The sequence below is a fragment of the Manis pentadactyla genome, chromosome 6 (assembly GCF_030020395.1).
Source record: "Manis pentadactyla isolate mManPen7 chromosome 6, mManPen7.hap1, whole genome shotgun sequence".
NCBI classification, from domain to species: domain Eukaryota; kingdom Metazoa; phylum Chordata; class Mammalia; order Pholidota; family Manidae; genus Manis; species Manis pentadactyla.
Window position 1 is genome coordinate 17944995 of NC_080024.1, and position 23474 is coordinate 17968468.

The window sequence follows — 23474 nt, forward strand, 5'->3', positions numbered from 1 at the left end:
TGCCCGTCCATGCCACCCTCTCAGAGCAGCTGCCTTGGCCTCTCCGGCCCATATGAGGTCCCTTTGTGCTGCTTTCTTAGGGTGCCGAGTCCATTTTCCTTCAGCACAGTTACTACCTTTTCCAATATATTTATTTGTGAGATGAGTTGCCAATGTCTGTCTTCCCCGCTGGGCTGTAAGCTCAGAGAGGGCAGGGACTGTATTTATTTTATTCACTTCTGTCTCCCCACTGCTTAACACGTGTCTAGCACATAGTGGGCCCCTTGGAAATACTTGCTGAATCAGTTTGAAAGGACTGGGTTTGAGTCCTGCCTCTGCCACTTCTGAGAGCCTGCGAGCATGCCATTTTACTGCTCTGAGCCCAGTTTCTTTTTAAATCAGCTTTTTATAACGAAGAACTTAAAACATCTAAACAAAGGAGAAAACAGTATAGGGAGCTCTCCTGTACCATTTCCTCGCCTCAACACTGGTCGGCTTGTGGGTGTGGTTTCTTCATCTGTAGGTAAGGGAGATTCAGAGTGATTTTCAAACTTTTTGATCATGACTCACAATAAGAAGGACATTTTACATCAAGACCTATACACAGTACATATATAAATAAAACGAAAAGTTACACAAAACAATAATGGTGCTTATGTTCTTCTTTTTTCTAGTTTGTTTGTTCTTTAAATGTTGGTATGACCCACTTAGTGATTTCACTAGTGGGTCCTGACCAGCTATATGAAAAACACTCTACTGATCTCCCACCTACCTAGAAACTAGTTTAGGGATCCCCTTTTCTTGCCAAGCGATGACAGCCAGATCTTGTCCCCTAGTGGTCACTTTTGGGAACTGATTGTGTCATCCTAGAGGCCAATTTTTGATTTGGGAATAAATATATCCTAGTAAGAAGTGCTGAGTGCAGGCCCTGTGCCGGCATCTAGGGAGATGGGGTCCGAGAGGAATTCCAGCAGAGTCCCTGACCTCCAGGGCCATCCCCCAACTGAGGGCCAGCATAACTGCTACAGATCTGTGCTGCCCAATCTGATAGCCACTAGCCACATATAGCTACTGAATACCTGAAATACAGCTAGTGTAACCAAGTAGATGAATTTTAATTTTATTTAGTTTTACTTCACTTAAATTTAAATAAAAATATTGGCACTTGTTTCAGTTACTGGAAAACACTCAAATATGTCTTTAATATACACACAACCTGACTGTGAATCTAACTGTGCATTTTATAAAATCTAAATATTTCTGGTGAAAATTTCGCATCTAAATTGAGATGCGCTATAAGTATAAACTACAGACTAGATTTCAAAGACTTGGCATTTAGAAAATCCTGTTAGTACTTTTTTATTATTAATAGGTGAATAATGGTTAACTGTTCAAACAATATTTTTAGATATGTAGGGTCAAATAAATAAATTACTGAAGTTAATTTCACCTATTTGTTTTCATTCTTTAAATGTGGCTACTGGAAAATTTAAAATTCCTTATGTGGCTCACATCCTGTTTCTATTGCACAGCACTCACAAGGCTGGGGTTCCTTCCGACATCCCTCTTTCCAGCCCCTCCAGAGCATCTTGCATCCTTGATGGAGACAGAGGAAGCAGCTAGAATCCTCAGTCAGATGGGGGTGAGGATGGGGATGGCGATGGAGGATGAGTTAAGAATTGGACAAATTAAGGCTGAAGATGTCTATGATCTCACCGCTCAATGTGGTTAACCGGCAGCAGCGCAGCATCACTGGGAGCTCATTAAAAATGCAGGACTCTCAGGCCCCATCCCAACCTTCCTGCATTTTAACAAGATCCCCACACGATCTGTTTGTGGTGTGAGAAGCAGTCCCCAATTAGAAAGCCAAGGGGAGATAGAGGTGGCAGCATTCGGATTGCTTTTCTTTGCTCTGTGATGAAGGAAGCAGGGTCCAGGCTGAGAGTGAGGCTGCAGAGAAGGTGCTGGAGCTCTGAAGAACCTGAAGAAAGTGTGGACTGAGCACCTAGGATGGGAAGGCCGATGTGAATGGATGAGAAGAACCTAGGTCTTCTTGAATTCAAAGTGAGGTCAGTCAGCACCTTGTGTGGTTTCCTCCTCTGCCCAGTGGTGTGGGTGCAGACCTGAGGTTCTGCCTGTGTGCACCACCGGGCAGAGAGGGATGAAGGAGTAGAGGAGTGATTCTAATGATGGATCCGACTGGTTAAGGAGGGAAGTGAGGCTGGGAGGGATAGGGAAGTGGAAGTAAGATGCATAGATCGTTGATCCTGGGGTGGTCACAGAATTGTCGGGGGTGGAGTTGTTGAGCTAGAGAGATAGATGGTGGTCTGAGGGAGGAGCCCTTGAAGTGGAGATTACTGTTCAGACAAATGCAAGTGAAATACGGTGAAAGACTTTGTGACTAGGAGGGAATTTCAAAAGCTGGGAATCCTGCAATAGGTCAGGATGACCTAGGAGGCCACGGTCCACAGTGGCAGTGAGCAGAGTGCGAGAGCAGCTGGAACCTGGGCCTCCAGAGCTACTGTGAATTCATCCAACCAGGACCTGTGTAGTCTTCCAAATGTAATCACATTGCTGGCCAAACTGCTGTGTTAAATTACTGAATCACTGCCCTTCTATCACAAACAGTAACAACTGACAGGTTTTACTACGTCCCGAGATTTTTAATCCTTACTACCCTATATTATTACCTTCCTGTTTGCAGATAAGGACATGAATCCTCCATAACATGCCCAGTGTCGTGTGTCCATAAGTAATATGCCCAAAGTCATGCAACCACTAATGAGATTTGAATGGAACCCAGGCCTATTTAGCACCAAAGTGTGTTGATAATCAGATTTACCTTGGGGCATGTGTTGCAGCCTCTGGTGAAGCATCTGATTCAAAGGTCTAGCACGATGTATCCCCAAGGGAATCTTTTTTCACAAAGCCCTTATATGATTCTGGTGGTCAGGGGAGACTGGAAAGCAACATGCAGTGTCCTGGCCAAGACGGTGGATGCCAGGCTGGTTCTGTGGCCCAGCCTTCCGCACAAGGCAGTGCGTCTTGGGAAGGAGCTCTTACCTAACCCGTTTCCAGTTCTGTCTAGCCAGGTACAGTTAGGAACATCACCATGTGCATACCCTTTTCAATGCCTTTCACATGGATGGTTTCATCTGAGTCTTCAAAAGTCAAAGGAGGCAGGGAAGAGCAGTATGATTATGCTGCCGGGGCAATTCCATCCGGGGAGAGAAGCTCCCTGCACACTAGGTGAGACCTCAGCCTACCTAGGGGAGGGTTCTTGACTCAGCAAGAAAGAATTCATGAGAAGATTGAGCAGGTACAAGAAAAGAGTTGTTTAGTAAAGTACACACTCAAGGACAGAGCGTGGGAGAGCTTCAGAGGTGAGCAGTGCAGCGGGGGTCGGGTTGGGTGGTCTTATAGCTGGAGTGTAAGCAGGGGGTGGCGTATTCATGAAGATAGGTGCGTTTTCTCAGAATAGAGAGGGGATATCCAGTAAATAGGGTGAGGCCCTCTTTTTGTCCTCAGATGGTCTGCCTCGGAACTGTCATGGCACCAAGGGGTGTGATTTTTAGTATGGGAATGAGACCGTAGTGCCTATAATGTACTTTGAGGTGAAGTCAGGGTCGACTTCTGCTTGAGGTTGGAACTAGTCCATTTTGGCAGGTCTGTTATCTATACTCTCACTCCCCACATCCCACAAGAACAGTTCACATGGAATGTTTAGAATTTAAACCAGCATCTAACCTAATGTAAGCACCAGAGGAAGTCCCCACCCTCCTCCCTGCTCCTGTCTGGCTATCTACCTACTACAACAATAAGACTCATTTATATGTAAAGAGATGGGCTCCAGACCTCATGGCCATTGAGCGGCAAAGCTGGGACAAAACACTTGCTTCTTGGACATCAGAATCCACCATTCTTTCCATTCCTTATTTCTTTATGAAAGTGCTAATGTTTATGGAATATAGGGCTAATTTTTAGGGGAAAGAGCTCTAATGTCCTCCCCCAACCCCAATATATCTGTCATTTGTACCCGAGAGCCTTACCCTGACCCCAGTTTAGAGCATTATAGTTCCTTCAATTCCATGGACAATGGGGCAGGGCTGTCTGAGGCCTAGGAATGAATGGGATTTTGTCCTTACCTTCCAGTGGGGAGAAAGAGGCAGATTTATCCTAGGCTGGGTTAAATGCTTCAATTCAGTAACTACAGAATCCTCTGAAAAAAGGCAATTTCTATGAGAAAGTTAGTGATAAATGAGAAGCTCTCGCTTGGGTGGAGTAAAGTCTGATCAGACACACTGCACTAGGAATTTGTAAGGCAGATCAGTGGAGCCCTGGGGCTGGGCAGCAGAGAAAGTTCTCGGGATCCACCAGTCCAGTTAAACTTTCCCCAGCCACTCCCTCCCTGTTCCACCTGGGCTGGGGCACTCGGGGGGCCCACCCTTTCCAGACTCCATCTACCTCTTGCCATCGGTCACCAAGCTTTGGCTACCACATCCCCAAAATAAACAACAGCCTGATCCCTTCTACGCTCCCCACCCTGCCTCCTGTTGCCTCTGGCTTGACCTGACTTTCCTCTCAGAGCAGCGTTGCCAGAAAAATACAAAATGCCCAGTTCAACTTGAACTTCAGATAAGCAACAAATACTTTTTTAGCATAACTATTCCCAAATATTGTATGAGATGAGGGATATACTTTTGCAAAAAATTATTTGATGTTTGTCTGAAATTCAAATTGAACAGGTCATCCATCCTGCGTCTTTATTCACGGAGGTTGACCCTACTCCAGGGGCACCTCCCACCCTCCCCGACCCTCCTGACCTCCTTCTAGACGGCTGTTGACAGTCTCCTGGCTCCTCATTGTCTTCGGGGAAAATCTAAATTCTTGGCTCCCTAACTCCTTGGCCATCCCTGTTTCTTACCACTCCCATCCCACTCCTCTTGCCCAATCCTAGATTGCGGGGACAAGGGGCCCTAATCTCCCTGGTTCAGATGCTCTTCCCTCTACCTAGAGAACCTTCCTCCCTGCCCCTCCACCAGCTCGACTGATTTCCTGAAAACCCACCAACACTCGAAGCAGGTGTGACTGCTTCTGAAGAGTCTTTCCTGAAACACCCCCTACCCCCACCCCATGCTAGGTGAGGAGCTCCTTTCTCTGAAATCGCATTGAACCAAGTGGACACTTCTTCATCCCAGCACTTGTCAAATTGTCGAAATTATAATTATCTGGTCTTTTACCATCTCCCTTAGAGCCTGAGTTTCTTGAGGACGGGGGCTATGCCTTTCAGCTTTGTCATCTCCAGAACCAGAAATTCCTGTCTTCTTGGCAGACAATACAGGTTAATTAAAATCTGCTAAGAGTCTTACTGAGAAGGACTTTATCTTTTTTATCCCATATAAAAAGGGGTTAAGGGAAGGAGACATCATTTATTTAAGGCCTATTGTGAACTGTTGCCCAGGAGGGGGTACTTCAGATGTTCTTTTAGGATTAAAATCTTGATTCTATGATCAGAAAATGGGCTCAGGAGAAAGAGCAGGCAGCAGGGCTTGTGGGGCTTGGCTGTGTGCGTCCCCACATTCCGCTTTTCCGTGGGGTGGATGTGACTGCTGCCTGAAAACCAATCTCCTTGGAGACCATTCTGGCAGTTCTAGAAAGTGGAAGGTGCCTTCGGGAGGAGGGACCTAAGCATAGAGAGCATGAGGGGACATAGGAGATGTGGCCAGAGTCTGCTGGGCTTTGCATTTCATCTAGGGCTCTATTTTGCCATCCAGGGAGAGACAGAGATTGAGCAGATCTGAACTTGCTCTGATTAGCTCTTGCTGGGGAGCTCATGTTTTGGGAGGGGATTCTTAAAATGAGGTCTGTGGCCCCTAGAAACTGAATTTATTTTGAAAGGTTGGGGTGGCTGGGGGAGTTAGCCTGTCATAATGTCCTCCTGTCCACCTAACCAACTCCTACTTGAATTCTCTCTCTATATACCAATACCAATACATGGGGGGAGAGGGGGCACAATTTTTAAAAACTCTATTTTTGTTGGTTTGAAATACACAATCTAAGTGGTAACATTGCTTACTATGCTTACTAGTAAGCACACTTTCATTTATGCTTAGGGTTCAAATGAGCTTCCAAATAAAACCATGGGGTCCCTCCTTCTTAAATCTCCGTCTATGAAAGGGCTGGACTGGCCACTGGAGAGAATAATGTAAGGAAAGGTGCTAAGTGGTGGGTTTGGAATCAGGAGGTGCTCAGGTTGTCTTGCTTTCCAACTGCATACATCAGCTGGGTTTGGTCAACTCAGTGCCCTGTCCATTTAGAGGAAATGCGCCAACAGACTGTGAAAGACATTCAGTGGTAGTGTTGATCTATAGCTACTAGTACGAGATAAGCACCTGAAATAATGCTGTTCATTTACCAGCAGCCTTGGTGTAATGGAAAAAACATGGACTTTGGAACTATACAAACTCAGACCATGTTCCAAAGCTTCCCAGAACCCATTCCTCACCTGTGAAGTGGAACTCAGAGTGCATCCTTCCATTAGTGGCTGTGTGAGATGATGGGTGCAAAGCCCCAGCCCACGGTTGGGCACTAATAGAGGTAATCTATATCCCAATCCAGGACTTCTGACTCTAAAACACCTGCTTTCCTGCATGGAAAACTTCAAGCAGGAAATGTCTTAGTTCCTAGGCACAGAGATTCTAAGTTCCAACTCTACATTTGCATGTTTGAAGTTTTAAACTTGAAAGGTATGTTTGGCTTAAAAGAATAGAGTTGTCAAGGATGTTCATCACGAATTTATGTCTAATAATAAAAAAATGGGAAGCCATTTAAATGTCCTCCTGTAAGAAATTGATTTAATAAGTCAGCACAGCATTGCATTAGAATACTCTGCGGCATTAAAATTATGCTTCTGGAGGATATTTAGTGACAAGAAAAATGTTCATCCTAAAATGTTAAATAAAAGAAAAGCAATTAAGAAAACGTATACACTATGATTCCACACTAGAAAAAAAGCAAAATACATGTATATAGGCAAAGGAGCGCCAGAAGCAACAGCTTCCCGCTGGGAATCGGGAGGAGTGGAAAGAAGTGATTTTCTTCCCGTAAGTCAGTGTTTTCTAAGTTTCCATCCACGGTTATGTACTGCCTTTAGCTCTGAAAATACTAGGAAGTCCTCGGGGCGGTGGGAGGCGCGCGCCCACGGGGCGGACCCCAGCGCCCCCTGGCGGCGCCCCGAGGCCCCGCCCCACGAGGCCAGCCGGCGGGGCGGAGCGCGGAGCCCAAACCCACCCCGGCCGGCGCGGGCACCACCCAGGCCGGCGCGGGCGGTGCCGGACTCGAAGCGCCCGGAGGCCGGGGACGCACCGTCGGCAGCAGCCAGGCAAGCCAAGGGGCCGGGGCCGGCGGGAGTTGGGCAGAGCGGGCCGGCGGGGCCTGGCCAGGGCTGGGACGGCATTCCCCAACTTTCTCGGAGTGCCCGCGTGGGGATCTGTCGCCCTCGAATTGCAGTTTCGCTTTCCCTGTGCGGCTCGGGAGGCCAAGTGGCGCCTGTTTAGCCTTGGGAGCCCAGCTATCGGGCCAGGGTCTGAGTGCGTCATGTCCCCTTCTTTCTGGCGCGTGTCTGTCCCAGGGCGTGCCCGTAGAGCCAGCCCGGGTGGCCAGCTGTGCGTGGTATGACGGCTTCCATGGCCCTCAGCTGGGAGGAGGGGGAGGGGAGGCGCAGAGAATGACCCTGAGCACCCTGGTGTCGGCCTTGCTGTAGACAGGTGAACGAGAACTTGAGCGAGCTGGGAAAAGGTGGGGGTCCTAGCCCACCGTCGCGGTGGAAGCGGCCCGCAGCCCAAGTCCTTGGCTGGGGAAGTGGCCACTCTGTCACCATAATTTTGCCCCAGCCCACCTGCTTCTAGCCACTGCCCCAGGCTGGGTTCAGAAAGCTACAGGGAAGTACCACCCTCTTGGTCTCTGTGGGTCAGAGTAAAAACCAACCAGGAAAATGGGAAATGGGAAAACAAGTGGAGACTGGGTAAGGAGCCAGGGAACGGTGGGAGGGCAAGAAGACCAAGGCTGCTGGGAGATTGGCCTTCATCTTGTGGGTCTGGACCAGCCCCTGTCCTCTGGGCATTGCCATCCCCTCTCACCTTACACCCCTGTGTGGTGTCCATCGGGTGGGATTCTACTTTAAGAAACTGGACGTGGGGTGAGTGGGAGTAGGCCTGGGAACCAGGGTCAGAGCCAGATGTCATGGAAGGTCCTTCAGGTGTCCAGTTCTCTGGGCCTGTGAAATATTCATCTCACTGGTGAGCTTTGGTTTCAAAGCTGGTGCCTATGGCCTGGCCAGTGGTAGAGGGGGAGCCAGGTGCTTCCCTGGGGCTGCTTTGTCTGGGATAAAGGGGCAGCCATACTTCCTCCTCACCTGCCTGCTCTCCCTGTCTCTAGTCATGAGGACCCAAAAAGAGACTCAGTGTATAACTTAGAAAGAAGTGGTGGGACCATATGGTGTCAGGACCCTGGCTTCCTCTGACTTCTTGAGCCATGACCTCAAGGCCTCCCTTATGAAAATGGGCACGTCAGAGAGGTAATGATGGGTTCCAGCCTAAGTGTGGGGAGAACCTCATGTCATGAGCTGGGGTAATAGCCATCTCAGCTCAGCCTCCTCCAATGGGAACAGGGCCCTCAGCTGGAAGCCACCTACCTCAGAGCACTTCCATCCCCCAAACTCTCATCCTGGGCCCTTGAGAAAGAGCGGAAGCCCCAGAGAAGGGACACACACTTGTGTGTCCTCCGAGGGCTGCATCAGGAGGGCCATGCAGCTCTCTGGGAAGAAAGCCTCTGTTAACAATATGGTGAACCCTGGGGCTTTCTCTTGGGAATGTTGTGGAGGAAATGGCCCTGAGAATCCTCCAACCCTAGGATTCTAGGATTCTAGGCCAAAACCTAGGTCCTGTTTTGAAGTAGAGAGGATATCCAGAAGTCCACAGGCCACTGTGCCAGGTACTTAGAGGGTGCTTAATACACTGGCCAGGTAGGAAGGTAAGAATGAGTCCTTATTCTCATATATACTTTGTATTTTTTTCCCCATCACATAGGGTGATGTTAGGGATTGCCAGCCTCTGGGTTCTATGCTAGCTGGAGATGTCCCCCAGCCCTTGGTAATAAATCCCATGGTGAAGATTTTAACAGCAGCTGGCTGGGGGAGAAGAGCAAGAATCCTCACAGAGGATCTTGGCATTGAGCTGACTCTCTGAGAGTGAGGGGGCTTGGCTGTACTTAATGTGACTCCTGAGGGACTGGGTAAGGACAGGGGTTTTCATATATGATGAGTTATAAACCATTCTCAAGGTTGGGTCTATCTGTGAAACAAGGGCTGAAAAGGCCTGCTCAGCACCCCCAGGATATTTAGGTGCACCCTGATAAAAATGTGGCAGACCTGAAGAAACACTGGGTGAATTGAAGTTGAACAGATTCATTTATTGCAGGACTTCTCAGAGGCTTAACATGCCATTGTGTCCTGTGAGTTCCCAGAAGTGGATGTGGGTTGGTTTTCAGACTTAACTGTTTTCAGAGCTCATCTATTAACATCTACTGGGGAAATTAAAACACTGGGAAATGCCTGGCTAGAAGATTTGAGCTTTCCACTCTCTGGTTCTGGATAACTGGTCCCTCCTCCCCCATGTGGGAGATTTGGGGGAAGAGGAAGCCAAAGGAGGTCATATGTCTGGATTCACATAACTGGTTATTGACAGAGTTAGAACTTGAACCCAGGTCTCTTGACTTTCTGCCTCGTACTCTTTTCTTCCCTACAGTAGCACCCTGTTTTTCTGCAGGATCTTGGGTAAGTAAGCTCCCAGGAGGTGCTGGTCGGAGCATCCAAAGGGCAATATGGGGGCAGTTTAGGAGGAGAGGGAGCTAGAACCTGCCATGTGCCTCCGCCTCTGTGGACATCTCCAGACCAGTTTCACATCAGTAGTGACCCCAGCCTAATTCTTTCAGAAGCAGGTCATGCTGCTCTGAAGCCTTCTGTTTTGGTCTGTTAGTTGATTCAGAATCAGAGACTGTTAAGAGTTGGAATAGTCTTTGGTCTTTTGGTCAGTATACTCGTTTTGCGGAGGAGCAAACAGTCCAGAGATGCAGAGTGGCCTACTTCGACTCACACAGTGGAGTTAAGACCAGAGTCAGAACAAGAACTCAGCCCCCTGCCTCCTAACCCAGGCCTCTGCCATGGATGGACTTTTTACAATGGACTTTGCCCATTCTTCTGCTATGGGACCTTAGAATTTTTCTCTGAATGTCCGTTTTCTCATCTGTGGAGTGGTGATAAGAATATGTGAGGATGAGATGTGCCTTAGTACCAGTACTAAGTACACAGTACTCACTACTGTAGGTGGTTTTCTTCCTTTCCTGCCCACTACAGGGAAGGGTTAGACTCCCTTCTGCATTGTGAGTTGTTAATCAACCATCTACCTCTCTGTCCTAATCTTGAAGTTCAACTGAAAGGCTACAGAAGCTGAAACACAAAGAGGTGGATAAGGGCTGTGTTTCTGAAGCCCCATCCAGCCCAGTTAATGGCTTCTTCTTTCCCTATCTGCAACCCAGGCTGTTCTGACCACTGCCTTGGCTGGGGTCTCTGAGATGACCTGCACTGATGACACAGTTCTACTCCCAGAGAAGGCTGATGGGGCATCTCCAGGGCCTGGTCTTCCCATGCTCTCCAGGGCGGCTTCCCCTTCCTTGGAGACTGGAGCCAGCCATCTCAGTCTCTGATCCTCTGGAGAGAGGCCACCCTGGCTAGAGGCCAGGGCTGGGAGGGAAGTGATGGGTTAGCAGTCTTATCTATTTCTGAGCAGGCAGCCACAGAATACTGGGGAAAAGGGTGGCTTGTTCTGGCTTTTCCTCAGTGGTCTGGATTCTTGTGTGTGTTACTCTTAGTTCTCAGACATTGCGCAGGGCTGGGAATGGAAGTTCCTAGCCCGTGACCAAGAGGCCTGTTGTAGGCTGGGCAAGAACTTTCTTGGCTCTGTGGTTTCCTCCTCTGTCAAATGACCAGATGATTTTTGAAGTCCGTGCCAGCTCTGACGATACAGTTTTTAGGTCCTCCTAAGCGTCATGCTATAATTCCAGAGGCCAGGAGGACAGAAGGATAAGGGCCCTTTGGTCTGTGTGCACCAGGCCTGGTGACTAGCCTGACGCTTTGGGTGTATCCTTTTACTCCTGTGCCCTCGTGGCTAAGTGCTGGGGTAGGAGGGTGAAGTGTTTTCTTGGGCGAGGGGAGAGCAGGAGGGTAGGGGTAGGCACAGGAAAAGGGAGGTAAGGAGACTGTCACAAGAGATCTGGTCACAGTGGGCCAGGGGCTGGGGCTCCTGTGCCTGCTGGGTGGGGTTTCCTGAGATGTGCACCCTGAGTTATTCTTTCCATTCTGGCTCTGGGCTTCTGTTCCTGGCAGGGCAGACGGCAGGCTGCCTGGACCAGTCAGCTGCTCCTTTCTGCCCCTCCCTCCAGCACACACCCTCTAGCTGCAATGCCAGTAACTCAGGCCTCCTCTCTGGAGGAGCCTTAACCCTTCAGGTGCCCCTAGGGGAGCCTGAGCCTGGGCCTCAGCTGGTGGCCACACTGTGATGGTTCCAGGGGAAGGAAATGCTTTCTCAAGGCTGCATCTGAAAACCTCAACAGCCAAGAAGTCCTGTGTTGGAGGCCCCCCTGCCCCACCCTGCTGCTGTGATGGCTGGGTCTAATGGCTGTGGCCTGTAGGAGGAAGGAGAGGTTCTGGCTCCTTCCTGTTGGGCAGGCGATGGGGGTCATGAGAATGAGGAGCAAACTTAGGTTTGTAACTCGGCAAGGATGGGCAAGTCTGAATGTCTTGATAACAGGCATTGTGTGGAAGAATGTTCTAATAGTGCAAGCTGCCTGCAAGCAGAGCAGCCTTGCCCCCTGTTGCTGGAGTGTGTTCAGTAGAAGCTGAATGCCCACTGTGTTTTACAAAGAAAGTTCAGGCTTCCAGCGGGAACCTTAAAGGTCCTTTTTAGCCCCTGGAGATTGAGCTCCTCCAGTAGCTTCCAGCGGAACCCAGATGACCTGATTCCCTGTGTCTAGTCTTTGGGCATCTCGTCATCCTCACTCTGTCTCTGGGTTTTCTGCCTCCTTTTCCTCTCCTTCCCTTTTTACATTCTTCTCCAGCTCCCATCTTTAGTCATAGCTATGAGAGTGAATACTGACCATTTTCCCGTTTCCCTACTCCCTAGGCAGATGCCAGCCCCAGACCTCATCCCTAGCTGAGGCCTGGATGATGTGGAAGTGGCAGGGCCCTAATGTAGGTGGGGCAGCAGCCAGGGTACAGGTTCAGAAGCTGCCAATGCTGGCAGCCCTGGGCCTGAGGTTCTTACCTGTCTGGCATTGCTCAGAGGTGAGTGTGGCTGAGCTCAGCCACTCCCCAGACTGGTCTGGACACTCTCTCCCTCTTCGGTGCCCAGGTCTCTGTACTAGAGAGCTGGGTGTAGTTCAGGCCCCAGGCCCAGCTCTGTGACCAAGGGTAGGTCATTCAAATCCCTGCACTGTGGCTGTCTGGGTGGTAAAGTGAGGGGGGTGGCTTGCCTTGGATGGGTGAGTTTCCTTTCAGCTCTGATGATTCAGAATCTCTCTCCAACCACCCTCTTCCCCTGGTGGTCATGGAGGGCTGGGGAACTGGGGGATTATGGAGGGGGCTGGAGAGGGTTCAGTGTTCACTTGCTACACAAGCTTTTTGTTGTCATTAGAGGGTCTTCGCCAGGAAGCTGTGAGACGTGATGATAAGTTTGGATAGACAGGGTATCCGAACAGGGGATTAGAGCAGGGGGTCTAAGAGCACAGCTCGAGTCCATCCAGGATCGTCTTGTCTTCATCACACCCTAGCTAAGTAACCTTGAGCAAGTGATCTACTCCTTCCAAGCCTCTACTTCCATCATTTGTAAAAAGTGATCATAACATTACCCACCTGTTGTGTTTCTGTAAGGATTAATGAAACAATAAATTAGCCACTCTTACTGTCTCTCAGGGGTCAGCATGATTCTAACTGCTATATATGTATTTTTCCAACAAGTCTGTGGAGGGTACTGTTATAGTGTTAAGCCCCTTTTCCAGGTGGATTAACTGAGGCATGGTGAAATGGTCAGTTCCGGTCTCTGGTGAACATGGGCTGGTGGCTGAGCCCCTAGAGAACTGGACTGTGCTCTGCTCTGTGGCCGGCAGGCAGGCCTGCTGGTGAACTCTGAAACCAGGGGAGTCAGAGGGAGGGCGAGGGAGTCCCTGTGAGTCAGCAGCCCTTGGAGCTGGACCGGGACCCTGAAGTCCCCGCAGCCCATCTCAGCCTGACCTTCCTCTCCATGATTCACCCTGCATCCTGTGGCCGCAGCCCCTTTGGTCTGGGAGGGACCTGTTCACCTGGCTCAGCTTAGAGGAAGGAGGGAGAAGCAGCAGCTGGCTGGTCAAAGGGCAGGCCCGCATCTTGCCCAGCTCCCATGTATTGCCCAGGCCCCGAGTAGCTGGGCGTTTGAGGTAGTTCCCAGGATCACAGTCTGTTAGAGCTGGAAATGAGCTCAGAGGTCATCCGGCCCACCCCAAGGTGTATGCTGAGGAGGCCGCACGACCTGGTCATGGTGACATCATTATTTGGTGGCCCATCTGGGGCTCCCACCACAGGCCTTTCCCACCAGTTCTCTTGGACTGTGTTCACCCTGGTCACCTGTATACCACCACCCAGAAGGTCGATGCTAGATGCCCCCAGGCACTGAGGTGACAGCAATAATGACAGATAACCCTACTCCAAAGGTAGCCTGCCTGGGCCTCTTCCAGCAAACAGAGCCATTGCCCTGGTGGAGTTAGAAGGGGATTTCTGGAGGGGGTGGGTGGAGGGGTGGAGGGAGAAGGAGCCTCTTGCCTCAGGGGAGAAGAGCCCAGTTTCTCTTTCTTCCTTTTTAAAAACTCTGTTAGGGAGATTCACGTATTGTAACTACTTGTGATTATTTTCCTACCTTTACATAAGCCCAGAACATTTCAAAAACAGTTCATCTCTTGTTTCTTATGCTCGCAACACTCAGTTTTTGGTCTTCCCTTGCTCTCTCCCGCTACCCTGCTCCATCCACTGTGCTGGACCTTCCCCACCAGCCCACTTTTGCCGCCCTGGTTTGCTGTGTCCCAGCTTCCCTGTCAGGAAGGCCTTCGTGCTTTCTGACCTGACACATTCTTGCTGTTCTGGTCCATTTACTCTGGGAAGATGGAGAACAGCTTTCCTCAAAATAACCCATTTAGAGACCTGGCCTGTTACTCAATCCCTCCTCCCTGCCACCTTCCCTTCTCAGAATTATCCCAGTTGTCGCCAGAGAGAAGAGAAAGGACAATCCTTTATCTGATCCCTGAACTGCGTGGGGTGCCCTAAAAAGAGAAGCTGGTTCTCTCCTCTTTTTAGCAGAGGTTCTGAATCTGCATCTGGTGGGGGGGCTTCCTCCCTGTGGGATCCTAAAGGTCTGCCCCTTGGAGATGCTCTAGCAGATGGTAGCCTTGTCCAGGGGCCCAGGCTCAGCCAGGGCTCGTCCCTACCAGGGACACAGGGGCCTTCCAGGGACTTCCTCCTTAGCTCTTCCAAAGCCCCCATCCCTGCCACCTCAGAGGGGACCACTAGGCCCAGGGGACATTTATTTGGCGTAAGAGGTATAAAAAACACAGCATAATATAGAGAACACATACATACCCAGGACCCTGAAAGCCTCCATTCTGGTTGTGCATTAACCTGCTACTTCTGTGATCCTAGGGAGGCCCTTCACTGTTCTGGATCTTGGTTCCCTTATTTGAAATGGGCATTCAGGGCCACACAACCTGGAGGTCCCTCTGATCCCTCCTCCTCCTCATTCCTGAGCGCCCCCTAGCTGTGGGGCTTTACCTGCTGCAGACAAAGTATGGACTGGATCTTGTGACATACCTCCTCAGCATACTCCCCTCTCTGCTAGTCACAGGCTCTGGGACAGGCAGGAATCACAGGGACACCAGAGACCCTGGGGTTCAAAATATGTTTCCTCCTCTCAGGGGGCTTCAGGGTCCTGCATGTACTGTCCACCCCCTGGCAAGGCCGTGAAGAGAGTGGTGGCTGCCACATGCCCATCTGATACACCTCGATTGTTATTTGAAGTAACCAGAAAGTCCTGTCTCAGGCCTGCCCTTCTGTACAGCCTCCCAGCCCCCAGTAGCCGGCCCCATGCACCCACTTGCCCGAGCCTCTCAGGCGTCTCCTGACTCAGCCACTGTCCACTGTTCATGGATCCCAGCCTGGTGGCTCTGGCCCTGGGGCTGGCTTGTTGTCCTCCACCTCCTCCCCACCCTTCCCTCTGAGCTTTGGCTCCTCCCCAGCTCTGCCTTTCAGGCCTGGGGCTCCTGCCAGCTAGTGCTGGCACTGGGCTGAGCCCTTCAATGGGTCCCAGCTGGCCTGTGACTCACCAGGATGTTTTGCTGGGGGCTGTGGGGCTTCTTCCCTGATCACTGGAAGGTGTTCATAAATGAGCACAGAGGAGTTCCAGCCCCTCGACCCCAACCAGTTCCCTGTCTCTCACACCACTGGTGCCCAGTGACTGTTCTGGGCTCCTGCACCAACCCCCCTGTGTTCCTACAGTAGGAAGCTGGACAGTAAGGAGGGCAGTGGACGACGGAAAGCTAGCGTGAAGGTGGAGGGCAGGGGCTGAGCTGCTGTGGGGAGGGGCAGGATGGCCTGTGGCTGAGCTGGGTCTGGGCCTTCATGACGGTTTTTCTCATCTCCCATTTCAGGTCCCAGCAACTGGGGACTTCCCTCAGCACTTGAGAGGCCATGTCGAACCCCAGTGCCCCTCCTCCGTATGAGGACCGCAACCCTTTGTACCCTGGCCCTCCACCCCAGGGGGGCTACGGGCAGCCATCTGTCCTGCCTGGAGGGTACCCTGCCTACCCTGCCTACCCACAGCCTGGCTACGGTCACCCTGCTGGCTACCCACAGCCTATGCCCCCCATCCACCCGATGCCCATGCACTACGGTGAGTCCCAGAAGGGTAGCTGGGGGGTGGGTGGGAGGAGGCAGCACTTGTAACAGGAGGCCACCTCCTTTCCTTCCTTTTCAGCTTCCCTTTTAATCCTTTTTCATCTCTTTAGATCTCTTCTTCCATTTCCTCATCTTTGTTACCCAGCACCTAGGCACCCTGCACCCCCACAACCATCCGCTAGTCCCATTTTTCAGCAAGGAGACTGAGTCTGTAAGACATCCCAGAACGTGCGGCAGATGAGAAAGTGGGTGGGTGAAGCAATTACTTCAGAGATGTTATCTCAGGAGGCTATTTGCATTTCCCAGTTACCCCACCCAGATTTGCCTCTTACGGAGGAACTGCCTTTGAAACCCCAAGTACCTTTTTTTTTTTTAACGTTCTCTATGCTAACACATTCTCAGTCTTTAAGGTAACATCTGATTTTTGCAAACATCCAGAAATCATCTGGATGTTTGATAAACATCATGGCAGGTAAATGCCCTGTTTGGTGAGAAATGAGATGAAGTTCAAATGCAGTGAGACTTCCTAGTGGCTCACATGGATTTGAGAGCAATTCCAAAGGAGGCATTCAAGGAATGTTTTTTGAGCCCCGCAGCATCTCTGGAATCCTGGGCCACAGCCAACTCTCATCTGGTCGTGCGTGTTCTGGTGTGAACACGAGCTCATGGGTTACGTTTACAGCCGTGCCTCGTCCTGTGCGCACATGCCCCTGACATATTTTTCCTTGAGCCCTGGAGTACATGACAGTCTTCGTACTGTTCTCCACCCTCCACACATGCATTGTATTTTTATCATTTCTTTCCATTCTTGAGTTCCTTGCTCTGACCCCTCCAACTTCTCTGGCCGATACTCCAAGCCTCACACCTGCCCAGCTTCCTCACTAGATCGGTGACCTCTTGCTGGCAGGGACTGTGTACGTTCATACCCTGAGCACCTGGGTGTGGAAGGTCTGGGCACCATCACCTAGGAGCCCTCAATAAATGCATGCTGATGGAGAGTTCAAACCTAAGCCCCTCGTGACGGGCACAGGGCTCCATATGGTGCCCAGGCCAGTTCTGGTCACTCTGAAGGCATCTAGACCTGGCTTGGGTGAGGAGTTCCTGAGTTTCTGTCACTTGTCATGGATGAGCTACCTGAGACTCCATTTGAGATCGTATCATGGAGGCTTTGGGATTGAGACCACAAGTCCCAAGTCCCCAGTTGGTCATATGTGATCTTTCCCCAGGCCCAGGCCAGGGCTATGACGGAGAGGAGAGAGCAGTGAGTGACAGTTTTGGACCTGGAGAGTGGGACGACAGGAAAGTCCGACATACCTTCATCCGCAAGGTGAGAGATGGGCTGGCAGGTGAGGGGGTCTGGGAGGTGAGAGGGGGTCTGGGAGGTGAGAGAGGGGCTGGGAGGTGAGAGAGGGGCTGGGCTGGGAGGGAGGTGGGTGTACCTGGGCCCTTTTAGCTGTAGGGATGGGAAGGGGAACTCATTCCCATGGAAATAGGCTGCTCCTTCCGGGGTCTCACTAGCCCTGCGCTCTCCTCAAAGAGGTTCCCAGCTCCTCTGACCCATGCTCACCTGTCTTTTGCTCCTCTCTTCCTTGAACTTGTTTTGGTGGGGTAGATTCAATCTTGGAAAATCTAGGTGGGCTCTGCCTACAGTTGTGCCTCCCCAAATTCCTTTCTCCTGTTAGACTGTAAGCAACTTGAAGCCAGAAATGATCACACTCCGTAGCCTACCCCTCCCACATCTCTCCTCTGCCCTGTGCCCTGCTCAGAGTTGACAGGCACCCCGCAGATGTCAGATGAACTGCTGCAAATGCTGCATGGCTGTGGGGCAGGGGAAGGAGGGAGTGAACTGAGGCCGGATGTAGGACCAGGAGGGGAGAGGTCGAGAAGCAGCTGGAGGTGGGGGTCAGCTCTAAGGGTGGGTCCTGTATCTTAGGAGGTGGCCTGTAGGCCAGGCTGCAGCTGGGGAGGGCTCTCAAGTAGAAAGAGAGAGTAGATCCTTCAGAGTTAAGAAGGGGCCCCCTGCCCCCCACTAAAAGACGGGAGGGAGACAGTGGCAGGGTCTTTTGAGCTCTTGGGCCTGGGGCTAGGGAGGGGCCAGGGCTGTGGGGTGCTGACCGGGGCTGCCCACTGCTGTCTGTTCCAGGTCTACACCATCATCTCCATCCAGCTGCTCCTCACGGTTGCCATCATCGCCATCTTTACCTTTGTGTGAGTCTCTAGGCCTCTCTGCCCTCCCTTGCAAGCTCTGGGCCACCTGCTGGGAGTGTGGGTTGGGGTGGGCCCTTTTCGCAAGAGGGATTGGAAGACAAGTCTGGATGCTGCTGATCAGAGAGAGAGACAGCAGCCGGCTGCCCCAGGGGGGTAGGCAGGCCCGTGGTGTGACCCCTCTCTGGTCCTCTCCTGCCCCACAGGAGGCCAGTCAGCGAGTTTGTGAGGAGAAACCTGTTCGTCTACTACGCATCCTAGTGAGTCTGTGCTCCTCTCTGCCTGGGGGGGGATGGGGGAGCAGCAACCGACCAGCGTTTCTCGGGGCAGGGATCAAAGTACTTTTGGGGAGGGGCCCTCCTTGTTGCCAGCTGTGCCGGGGAGTGGGGGTGTGTGAGACCGAGTGTGGAGTAACAGCATCATGGAGCTCCTAAGAGCAAGGGAGTGGGAACCTGTGGCAACACGCACTCCGCAGAACTGCCCCATTTCTGTGAGCTTGTCTGCCATGGCCTCCTCTCCAGGTCTTCCCTGGCCAAACCCCATTACAGAGGCTCTCAGTGCCCCTGGCCTCCTGGGTAGCTTCCCCTCAGATTTGCAAACAGCTCTGCGGGCTCCACCCTGCCAGTCTGGTGAGTGTGCCAGGCTGGGCCTGGGGGGCTCCCGGGGGCAGATTGGGCCTGTAGACTCCTTCCTCATTTCTCTCCAGTGCTGTCTTCCTGGCCACCTACCTGACCCTCGCCTGCTGCCAGGGACCCAGGTGAGTCCGAGACTTAGATAATGAGAAGGGAGGCCAAGGGGCACGAGGGGGCCAAGTGTTTTGGGAAGAAAGGGGATTCCTTATAACAGTTGAATGGAGACTTACTAACAGGATAAAGGTGAGAGCAGCTGCTGTTCGGGTGTGTACAGAGAACCTTGCCTGTGTGGGATCTACTGAGCTATGGAGCTGTGGTTCTTAGAGCAACCCTGTAAGACATGCAGCATTTTAACCATTTAACAAATAGGAAGAACCCGGGCCCAAAGAGACTGAGTAACTTTCTCAGTCACACAGGCAGTCAGTGCGGAACTGCAAACGAATCCAGGTCTTTGTGGCTCCACAGCCCCAGCTGTCCCACTGCCCCATGCGGACCCTGCATAGACCACCTGAGCAGTACCAGAGGCCTTGCCGCCCTCCCTCTCCCCAGGTCAAGGTCTAATTCTCTAGGCACCTGAGCCAAGAACCTCCTTCTGCTAGAGGAGCCTCTGCCCCCCAGGCCCCTAATCATGGTCTCTTCCCCTTCAGACGCCGTTTCCCATGGAACATCATCCTGCTGACCATCTTTGTAAGTCTAGAAGGGGTGAGGGGGGTGTGCGGGAGGGCCGGTCTCAGGGAAGGGATGGGGGCATCACTGTGGACGATGCCCCCACTGGCCTCCTCAGTGGCTGCGGCGGCCTGGCCCCTGCTCAGTCCTGTTCTCCCCCAGCCCCCGCAGGCCCCGCAGCCGTGCCTCCAGGGCCCTGCCTTCCCTAAGTGTTTCACTCCTGTCTCTGTCCTTCCCTCAGACTCTTGCCATGGGCTTCATGACAGGCACCATTTCCAGGTACATTCAGGGACAAACCACCACACCCTCAGCAAGTGTGTAATATGGGGGAATGGGGCATCCTTGGGCTATTCTGGGCAGGATCCTTCCAGAAGTGACTATTTCATACACGCTTACGTCTCTTGTCTCTCTTCACCCGTCCTTCCCCTCAGTGTGTATGGAACCAAAGCCGTCATCATCGCGATGATCATCACTGCTGTGGTGTCCATTTCAGTCACTGTCTTCTGCTTCCAGACCAAGGTAAGGGGCACAGGGCCCCTCCCCAGCCAGCCCGCCCTCTTTCTTATACAGACCTGGCCCTTTTGGCTTGGCCCTCGAACAGGCCTGGGAAGGCCCAGACCCCTGTACACCAGGGGTTTCTCCAAGAAACCCTAATCCCCTTTCCCTCCTGTCTGCACCTACGAGACTGCTGTCTGGTGTCTGTCCTGAGGAGGATGTGGCCACCACATGCCTCCCAGGAGGCAGCCCTGGGGCTCCTGGGGAGGGGAGGCCAGGCCACGTGGCTGGGCTGCTCGCTGTGTCACTCATCTGATGGGGGCCACCTCCTCCCTTCCCGGCAGGTGGACTTCACCTCGTGCACAGGCCTCTTCTGTGTCCTGGGAATTGTGCTGATGGTGACTGGGATCGTCACTGCCATTGTGTTGTCCTTCAAATATGTGAGTGTACTGGCAGAGCTGGGGTCAAGTGGGCCCAGTGCTTAGAAAAGACTTTCTGTCTAACGTGGTGTATCAGGCCCCACCCAGGTCTGGGTGAGCTCTGACTTCCAGAACCTCTCGACTGGCTACCGAAGGCACTCAGGCTGAAGCGCCATCCTTTGGGTCAGGTATTGTCTCTATCTGGAGACAGAAGGCCCTGGGAGCCGTAGTACCTGAGGCCCTGGACAGCATGGAACTCCTGTGGGAAGTAGTGGATGAGGTCTGTCCGGCAGCTGCTGTCAGGTTCTAGGAGGCAAACTGGGAGGGGTACGCAGAGGACCGAGAAGATGGGCTTAGATGGAAGGGACCTCAGGGGCCACTGTAGCCAACTCCTCTTTTATTTCAGTTAGTTGGAGAGTGTGAGGCCCTAGGCTGGGAGCCTCACGGTGGGGCCGGGAGAACAGTGCTGGGAAGGGAGGCCTGTTAACATGAGGGCTGCCTGCCCTCTTGATCATGGGCTGGCCCCGCCTTTCTGTAGACAGGTACCTGGATGGCTTTGAGCAGGGCTGCCCTGGGGTGCTCCCTGATTCTGATACTCATCAGGGTGGTTGGGGGGCTTCCCTCCCAGGCTGGGCTGCAGGAATCATTCTAGTGAATGCTGACCATGACTAGCGGAAAGTTGACAGGGCTTTTCAGCCAGTGCGTGCCTGGTTCTGTCTGCCTAGAGCTCTAACTTAGCCACCTTCCTTTTTCCAAAAGTGTAACGGGCACTTCTGATGTACCTTAACTAACTTTGGAGATTGGTTTTACATGGCCATTGGAGGATGGCCTCTGTTTTCCTGCCAAGCAGGTTACCATTCTTCATTTCTTCCAGTACTTGGAAGGCCGAAGTAGTCCTTGCATGCAGCTGGCCCTCGAGCCAAGGATCATGTAGTAGATCCTTCCTGGATCTCCCCATTTGGATCCAGAATCCCAGGGGAAGCTGGTCCTGAGGCTTGCCTCGGTCAGTGTTTTGCTGAGATTTCTAACGTCAACCCTGTCCTCTCTCCCCAGATTTACTGGCTGCACATGGTCTATGCTGCTCTGGGGGCCATTTGCTTCACTTTGGTGAGTAAGGCCCTGCCTCCTCTAGGAAGGGGAGCTCGGGGGCTGGAGGGGAAGAACTGGGTCGATGGAGCATCAATTTAGGCTGCAGGAGGCAGGGAGTGGTGCCACAGCCACCCTTCCCTCTCCCCACTGTCAAGAGGTTTCATTGATTTTCTGGGCATTCCTACAATCTCTTGTTCATTTTGCCTACTCCTGAATCCTCAGCAGGCTGTTATAGACAGTGATGTATCCATCCCCCTTTTTAGACTGTGAACTGCTGGAGGGCAGAGACCAGGTGCTGTGCTCTTTATTATCCTGTCCCCTTGAGTACACTGCATGGGACAGATCTGCTGACCTGACACAAGCTCTGGCCACTGAGCCCTGGTCCTCACCCATGCCTTCCCTGTCCCCGTAGTTCCTGGCTTACGACACGCAGCTGGTCCTGGGGAACCGGAAGCACACAATCAGCCCGGAGGACTACATCACTGGCGCCCTTCAGATCTACACAGACATCATCTACATCTTCACCTTTGTGCTGCAGCTGGTGGGGGATCGCAATTAAGGAGCACCCCCCATTCCGCCCCATCTTGGGCTCTCTCTTCCCTATTGGGCTGGGCCCTGTGACCCAGGTCTGGGCCTTAGGCCCCTTTCCTTCCCCTGAAGTAATATATACCCAGTTTCCTTTCTGTCCTGGGATGGGTGGCCTCTCTGGCTGTGGACATGCAGGTACCTGGTGGGCTGGAGGAACTGGGGACAGACTAACTTGCCTTTGTAGGTCCGGCAGGGACTAGTGCCTTCTCCTTCCACCCCAGTACATGGCACCAAATTCTTCTGAACAGCTGGGGTTGGAGGAGGAGGGATAAAAAGAACCTAGTCTGTAGCTAAAAGGGAATATGAGAAAAGCAAAGTAACTTCAAAGTGATGAGGTATGCCCTCTTACCTCTACCACAGGCTTCTGGGTTCAGTAGCTAGAGCTCTTTCCTCCCTGACCCCCCAGCAAAGCCAGGGAGCTTTGTCCCCAGCCTCCTGAGCTCAGGCTGTTAACCCTGTACTTCTCTGCCAACCCCTGGTGCCTTCCAGCTCAGGAAGGTAAAAGAGATCTGTGCCCACAGCTCTCCCTGCTACAATCCCTCTTCTTCTGTGACAGGTATATACTGTTTAGCTGGGTTGGGGTTAGGGAGGAGGAGGAGAGCGAGCAGAGGCAAGCACAGGGGCCAGTATGGAGCAGCATCTGCCCTGGGCCTCCTCGTGGCTGTGCTGGTGGAGAGAGCAAGTCCATCTGCAGCCATTAGGTCACATTCTCCTAAGCTGCCTGGGGCCTCCCTGGGTGCCTCATGTCTCTGGCCACGCGGACCTCTTGTTCCCTGTGCTCAGGCTGCTCAGAACAGAAAGTGAAGGGCAAAGGCCAGGAGATGAGGTTTGTTGCATGGTAAGTGTGGCAGGAGGGAACCTAGGTGAAGAGAGACTGCAGGGGGGCAGGGAAGGTGCCTCGGGGTCCTCCACCGGGTCAGAGGGATATGGAAGCCTCTGTGGCACCCATGGAGACTTGTTTTCCCTTCAGCTAACTGGGGTGGGGTGACCCTGGGAGGAAGGAGACGTCCCCTCTCAGTTCTTAACTCACGCTGGGGGATTTTAGACTTGAGTTCCACCTCTCCAGCCAGCTACTACTTCTGAGATACCAAGTGCCTCCGGCTGGACTGGGGCAGGGGGCAGATGTCACTCTATTCCACAGGGGTGGAAACCAAAGCAGCTCAAGGGTATAATCCGGACTTCTCTGTTAAGTACTTGATCCTAAATATATCACAGAAAAGGATATAACTAGAAATGTAATAAAGTTTTATGTTTAGAACTTAAAACCCAGTTTGGTTCTGGTTTTCTTCACTTTAAAAGGTGTCAGCTCTGGGATATGGGTCTTGTTTTGCCCAAAGCATCTACTCCCTACCTTTGCATTCTGCCTTAGTGTCT

At 52.0% G+C, this 23474-nt stretch overlaps 1 protein-coding gene across 1 annotated transcript; it reads left to right on the forward strand.

Annotated features, from left to right (window-relative positions):
- Positions 1 to 7203: 7203 nt before the first annotated feature.
- Positions 7204 to 23365, forward strand: TMBIM1 (transmembrane BAX inhibitor motif containing 1). The gene is made up of 12 exons (XM_036915811.2): positions 7204 to 7360; positions 15760 to 16001; positions 17233 to 17333; positions 18150 to 18214; positions 18418 to 18471; positions 18918 to 18968; positions 19491 to 19530; positions 19751 to 19788; positions 19941 to 20028; positions 20349 to 20444; positions 21477 to 21530; positions 21925 to 23365. Exons 2-12 carry the CDS (start codon positions 15800 to 15802, stop codon positions 22069 to 22071), a joined length of 936 nt encoding a protein of 311 aa, XP_036771706.1. The 5' UTR covers positions 7204 to 7360; positions 15760 to 15799; the 3' UTR covers positions 22072 to 23365.
- The last annotated feature ends 109 nt before the right edge of the window (positions 23366 to 23474 follow it).

Excerpts from the sequence above, each read along its gene's own strand:
- TMBIM1 (XM_036915811.2), top strand. The coding sequence starts at position 15,800 with ATGTCGAACCCCAGTGCCCCTCCTCCGTATGAGGACCGCAACCCTTTG. Across the intron at positions 18,215-18,417 it reads ATCGCCATCTTTACCTTTGT|GAGGCCAGTCAGCGAGTTTG; the intron begins GTGAGTCTCTAG and ends CCTGCCCCACAG. Across the intron at positions 21,531-21,924 it reads GGGCCATTTGCTTCACTTTG|TTCCTGGCTTACGACACGCA; the intron begins GTGAGTAAGGCC and ends CTGTCCCCGTAG.